We start from the raw sequence: 6,309 nt of genomic DNA, 5'->3' as shown, positions 1-6,309 counted from the left end.
TTTTAAAAAAATATTAGCATTGTGCACTTCTTCTCTATATTCTCTATAAGTGTGGAAAATTTCATACTCCTCCGTCCGCGCAATTTTCGTAAAAAGGGATACAAAGTTTTTGCTTCACGTATTAATATATAGATATGTTTCACGTCTACCGTGTGTGACTTGCACACACACACACACATATTTTTTTTGGATTTGTGCAATGATAATAAAAACGCTCTTTCTTTGTGATTAGGAAACATTTTATTTTAAACGACTAAAACATACACCGTAATATCACTCGACTCGTTTCGTTATGAACTAAAGCCGTTTTGCAACTCCCCAAACATAAGTGACCTTGTTTATTAAGCAAACGTCAAGTGAGCTTGTTTAGTTTGGAAGTCGCAAAACGTGCGTGGAGAGTTAATTAGAAAAAAAAAATTGAGCAAACACGCGACTCGTATTTTAATAAATAAGTTAACAAGGTATGCTATGACACTGTGGGGGGACCGCGGGGCGGGGGCTACGTGCCGCCCCCCCAGCGCCGCCCCCCAACCGTCCCCCCGAGCACGGCCCTGTCCAGACTCTCTATGGCCGCTTTTTGTGTCGCCTCCCCGACAAGTCTGAAGGTCGTCGGTGTGACGATGAGCAACTCCTCGTGCTTAGCGACGGTGGGCTCCTTCGTGTACTTTTCAGCGCTGGATCGGTAGACCCTTTTGACTGGAGGCGCCTCTTCAACTCTCGCGTCAGTCCCCAGCTGGTCCGCCAGTGTCTCCCGCCGGACCGGACTCAGGTTTTCTATCGGCTGAATCTCCTGTTGGATTACTTCCACTGCGTGCGTGGTACTGACGGAAGGCGCTTTAGTACTTGTAGTGGAATTACTAAATCTCAAGGTCATTCTCCTTCTGTGTTTCTTGTCTCTGTCGGTTTCTGCGGAGAACGGTCTCGGTTCTTGGCTTGAATCGGCGACCGTTTGGCTGTGGGGTTGTGTGGAGTTTTGTCCAGAGCGGGTTGTGTTTCCGAGCTGCCTGTCTCCCCTGTAGACGGGGGCAGGGGGGGTGGCGCGGTTGCTCCTCTCGTCTATTAAAGGCTGGGGGGTGATGATGTGAAGACCATCGGAGCCGGTTTCAGTTTGTGCTGTTTTAGTGGTGTCTTGATTTTCGAGGATTGAAATTGCTTCTTTAATTCCGTCCACGTCTTCAGGGTTTGGTGAGCGACCTGGTAAAGAAGGTAAGCAGCGTGTGATTAAATTTATTTTCGGTAGGATTAGTTGTCCTTCTACAAAGGATATTTTGAGAGTCGGTAGCGCAGTATTTGGTGCATCTAACTGCTGGATCGAGGTCATTTCCTACATCGGCCCAATACTCATGTGTCATGACTCACATACCTCCCGGTCTCATTGTATAAGGAAATCTAGTTTCAGGTCAAATTACCATTTGTGATTTGTGGTTTATTTAATTATGATTTGTTAAAAATCTTCATAAATACCCTATTAACGTTATTAAAATCGATTAGATGGATGATATTATTTAATACAGAAATGACTTTTTACAAATAAATTTGTATTGTATTGGCGATACTGACCATCGTCTTGCATGTTGTTGTCCTTCTTGTATGAAGAGAAGAAGGTCAGGGCCTTCATGAGCTGATAGCTCTTGGACACTGGAATGTTGGTGTCGTACAACTTCCTGGTGTTCTTGCAGTCGACGTAGAACCACCAGTTGCACTTGAGGATGGTCTGGTCGAAGAGCGTGGACTCGGGGCAGAGGAAGGATTTCATGACGAGCCCATCGTCTGTCAGGGCGCAGACGTGGAACACCTGGTCAAGGCACCAGATAGACATTACAGTACAGACATGCTCACTGCATATTGGTCAAGGATCATAAAAATCAAACCAGTAAAATGATGATTTGCGTAATCACTGGTGGTAGGACGTTGTGTGGGTCCGCACGGGTAGGTACCACCACCCTGTCTATTTCTGCCGTGAAGTAGTAATGCGTTTCGGTTTGAAGGGTGGCGCAGCCGTTGTAACTATACTGATAAACTCCACTCAGAGGCACAGCCCACTGAGTTTCTCGCCGGATCCTCTCAGTGGGTCGCATTTCCAATCCGGTGGTAGATTCTGCGAAGCACTGCTCTTGCTAGGGTTCGTGTTAGGGACGTCGTCAGGTTTGAGCCCCGTGAACTCACCTACTAGTTAAGGCGACGCTGATATAGCCTCTCAAGGCTTAGGTAGGAAAAAAAAGATAAACTCTAAGTATAATAATTAAAAAAATATCATAAAATAAACGTCACATAAGGAACTTCGTTCCAAAAACAGATATAATATATCTTACGTACCATACATCCAAGACTCTCATCGCCGTAGAGGCCGGGGAAGTACTTCTGGTCACCGCAGTGGAAGCTGGTGTCGGGGAGGTCGACCTTCGACTGGAAGTGATCGTCAAAGTTCTTCTCGTATCCGACGGGGTAGTACTCGCGGGGAGCGTTCATGACCTTACCACTTGTCGGCTGTCTGGTACTGGAACGGTTACGAGTAGATTAAGAAGCTGGGAGGATCTTTCGAATGGAATTCCTAAAGTCAACATGAAGTTATGTCAATCATATCGGTTACGTTACGTCCTCTGAGGTTGTTTGGTTTATTATGGTACAAAGGGTTTTCGACTTTTCAAAAAATAGTGATTGGTTCATCGCAAAAAGTGGCAGGATGGCCTTATATCTTAAGGTGGGTGGCGAAATTTTATTTATTGCTTTAGTGGGTGGACGACCCACCTAGTGTTACGTGGCTACCGGAACCCCTAGACATCTACAAAGTAAATGCCGCCACCCACCTTGAGACATGAGTTGTAAGGTCTCACTTTTAACAGTGCAACGGCTGCCCCGCCCTTCAAACCGAAACGCATTACTGCTTCACGGCAGCAATAGACAAGACCGTGGTACCTACCCGTGCGGAGTCACAAGAGGTTCTACCACCAGTAAAAAGTACTCTTCAAGGAATGGTTGTTTCATCGCAAAAAGTGGCAGGGTGATATGAGCCTGCTAAATGTAGCAAAAGCTCTTATTTAAATCACTCTTTTGTAAGTTCACCAGCAACCAATCGAGTATATTAAATAAAAGAACGGCATTGAGGTGAAAATAGGAAATTAATATATTACCACCACGTAATAAAAGGATGGAAGACGCATTGTGGCTAGGCGTCCCAAGAGGTGGCCTAAAGACCTGCTGAAGATTGTTGAGAATCATGGTCATTCTGGTGAACCTTAAGGGCCTAAACAGTAACCTAGAGAAAGCTGCCATGTACATAAAAATGAAAAGCAACCGTATTACCTTTGTGGCTTCTGTGGTAACGCCGCCGTCAAAATCTCTGGTTCCGGCTGAAACACGACCGGTGGCTGTGTGGTGGTGGTAGTGGAACTGGTAGTGGGCGGCGCCGGCAGATGTGCGTACTTGTTCAGCAGCTGCTGTTGCCGCAGAGCTATGGCGGCCTCCACCGCTTCCATTGAAATGTTCCCGACTTTGGCTATCTCCGCTATCTTGGCGTTGATGTCTTCTTTGTTAAACTTGAGGACCGTGTCGTCCCCGTAGCCGGTGATGGTGTTGTAGTCGTCGACTTTTTTCGTGTTATAAACGTAGCTGCTCGCAATATTGTGGACATGGTGGGGGACCGGGTCTACAAAGGTAGAAACAGGATTGGTTTTGTGGACAGATTGCGCGTGTGTGGCCGGTGATGGTATTATCGGCAGTGCTTGTGTAGGTGCGGGCATCGGAACGAATGGGTTAATAGATTTTAGTGTGGAGACGCCGTGGAATGGATCTAGTATGACTGGGGTGGGTTTGATTTTGACTACAGGAGCGTACTGCACGGCGGTCATTTGTGAGACCATTTTTGATATTTGATTGTGCGACTGTGGGTAAATCTCACTTTGGTAAGCTAATCCTGGACCTTTGGACTCGGGGATTTGCAGGGGCGCGTAGTTCTTTCTCGTCGATGAAGTGATGGGAAGTACTTTGAGCGTGTCTTCTTTGGGTGGCAATGGCCTGAATGGTGGGACTCCCATGGGCATTGGTTTGGCCATAGTTTGTGTTGGTACATTGGTTGGTGTTTCGACTGCCGGATTAGGAACAACGATTGGCTGCATAGTGGATACTCTGCGATGGAGGCTGGTCAGTTTGTCCATCGCAGCCTGGTCGGGTCTCGTGAGAGGCGGGGCCACGGGCCGCATCATGATGCGGTTTTGTTTGGCTCGTTTCTGGAATTAAATTAACAAGATTCCATGATATTATTACAATTTTGTGTAAACGGATTTGATGCCTACTTCTGTTTATACAAGTAAGCCTATAGATGCCTATTCAGATATAGCACGACCACATCGAGACAGACTTTACAGTCGAAGCTTGTGTAATTTGAATTACTACATAGTCATAAAATATTTACTGCCCATCACTTTTAACAATTTCATACTACAGTCATAGAGATGTCATACAAGTGTGTTTTATGTGAGGTCTAAATCAAGTAACTTGTTTATGAATAGCGTCGGTAATAATTCCAACAGTCGCCGCATTTTACGTAACGCTTATTGAGACAAACAAACTAAGAATGTACTTTTGTTTTACGACTTGTACATATACATTCATTTATTTATTACAAGGAGAACCAACAGACAATTCAACATTTTTACTGGTGGTAGGTGATGTGCCTGTGTTTAATGTTATGTTCAATTACAATTAGAATGTTATGCTTGCAACATGCTTAAATATATCTATACACTCATCCGTGCACCCTGACAAATATATGTGAACAATGCTTAGACTAAGGCATTAGTATTGAATGACAGCAAATAGTAATTAGTGGTCAGAGCGCATCTTAGTTAGTCTTGCATTGAGATCCTACCTACAAAAGCAATGATTCCAGTTTAATGAATATGACTCCTTTAAAACAATAGGACTTCGATCTTGTGTTTTATGGTAGGCGAAGGCATTCACGTGCTACCGTATATAGGTATATATTATTGGTGGTAGGACCTCTTGTGAGTCCGCGCGGGTAGGCACCACCACCCTGCCTATATCTGCCGTGAAGCAGTAATGCGTTTCGGATTGAAGGGTAGGGCAGCCGTTGTAACTATACTTGAGACCTTAGAACTTATATCTCAAGGTAGGTGGCGCATTTGCGTTGTAGATGTCTATGGGCTCCAGTAACCACTTAACACCAGGTGGGCTGTGAGCTCGTCCACCCATCTAAGCAATAAATAAATAAAACATAGTCTATATGTCTATAAAGTATATATCTATATATATAAAAATGAATTGCTGTTCGTTAGTCTCGCTAAAACTCGAGAACGGCTGGATCGATTTGACTAATTTTGGTCTTGAATTATTTGTGGAAGTCCAAAGAAGGTTCAAAAGGGTAGAAGGTTCAAAAATTAAGAAAATGCTTGGAATTAAATATAAATAACAATTTTGTTTTCCCTTTGATGTGTCCCCCGTCGGACGGATTCCTTTTGTCTGTTTTAAGTTTATTTTAAACAAAAGTTTAGGCCTTTCATTTATTGATTGAGACACTATGAGATCTGCCGGGTCAGCTAATATAATAATAGAATATAACTAGCGAACCCGACAGACCTTGTCCTGTGAATACATACACAAAAATTCATTCAAGTCGATCCAGCTGCTTAGGAGGAGTTCAGTGACATACACACGTACAGTAGAATTATATATATAAAGATATATAGTTTGGAAACACAATGTTGAATGAATATAATCATTCATGGGGTATGTAGGTATGGGGTACGTAGTAAGTATGAATTTTATTGCGGTGGTAGATGGTGTGGAAATAAAGACATCCAGCAAAACGATTTCTCAAAGTGCAAACAAAAAAACGCAAGTCTACTCGATTGGCGTTGGCTTACCAACAAAAAACTGCCGAGCTTACTAACAAACAAGACCAACAAATCTGACTAAAATTTTATATTATCTAAAAGTGATCCATAAATTCTCAAAAAATAACATAAAATTACCTCTTGCTTAGCGTTCAGACGGGAAGTGTCGGCTACTAAATTAGGAGGAGCTCCATTCTTGATGTTGACCGATCTTCTCCTGCTCGGATCCAAGTTGGTGAGGGATTGTTCGAAGCCCAACTCATCTCCGAGGCTGAACCCTGAAATGTTAATTCGAACATCAAATTACTTAATGTCTCAGAAGAGGAAAAGAAAATTTTGCTTAGAAACATAAATAGAGCAGAGAAAAAGTTAACTTAATGTTAATTAGATTTCTTTTAAATCTTATACTAAAAAATATCTTCATATTTTATACGTGGCATATATTATAATATTATTA

The 6,309-nt window shown here is 43.2% G+C and overlaps 1 protein-coding gene across 2 annotated transcripts in view; it reads right to left on the bottom strand.

The window, feature by feature from the left end:
• Window positions 1-217: 217 nt before the first annotated feature.
• The window catches only part of LOC101736353 (uncharacterized), a 58,612-nt gene continuing 52,520 nt past the window's right edge, over window positions 218-6,309 (bottom strand). Inside the window, exons 3-8 of one of the 2 annotated variants that reach the window (XM_038012087.2) lie at window positions 5,991-6,130; window positions 3,899-4,226; window positions 3,304-3,646; window positions 2,317-2,497; window positions 1,561-1,795; window positions 218-1,194 (exon numbers count right to left, since the gene is read on the bottom strand). In XM_038012087.2, coding sequence (XP_037868015.1) covers window positions 500-1,194; window positions 1,561-1,795; window positions 2,317-2,497; window positions 3,304-3,646; window positions 3,899-4,226; window positions 5,991-6,130 — 1,922 coding nt within the window. In that variant the 3' untranslated portion in view covers window positions 218-499. Of the gene's footprint in view, window positions 1,195-1,560; window positions 1,796-2,316; window positions 2,498-3,303; window positions 4,227-5,990; window positions 6,131-6,309 lie in introns of both variants that reach the window. The other variant, XM_038012086.2, reaches the window with a different exon arrangement.

Source organism: Bombyx mori, chromosome 7 (assembly GCF_030269925.1).
Source record: "Bombyx mori chromosome 7, ASM3026992v2".
In the NCBI taxonomy this organism is placed as follows: domain Eukaryota; kingdom Metazoa; phylum Arthropoda; class Insecta; order Lepidoptera; family Bombycidae; genus Bombyx; species Bombyx mori.
This window is presented reverse-complemented; position numbering and strand designations above follow the sequence as displayed.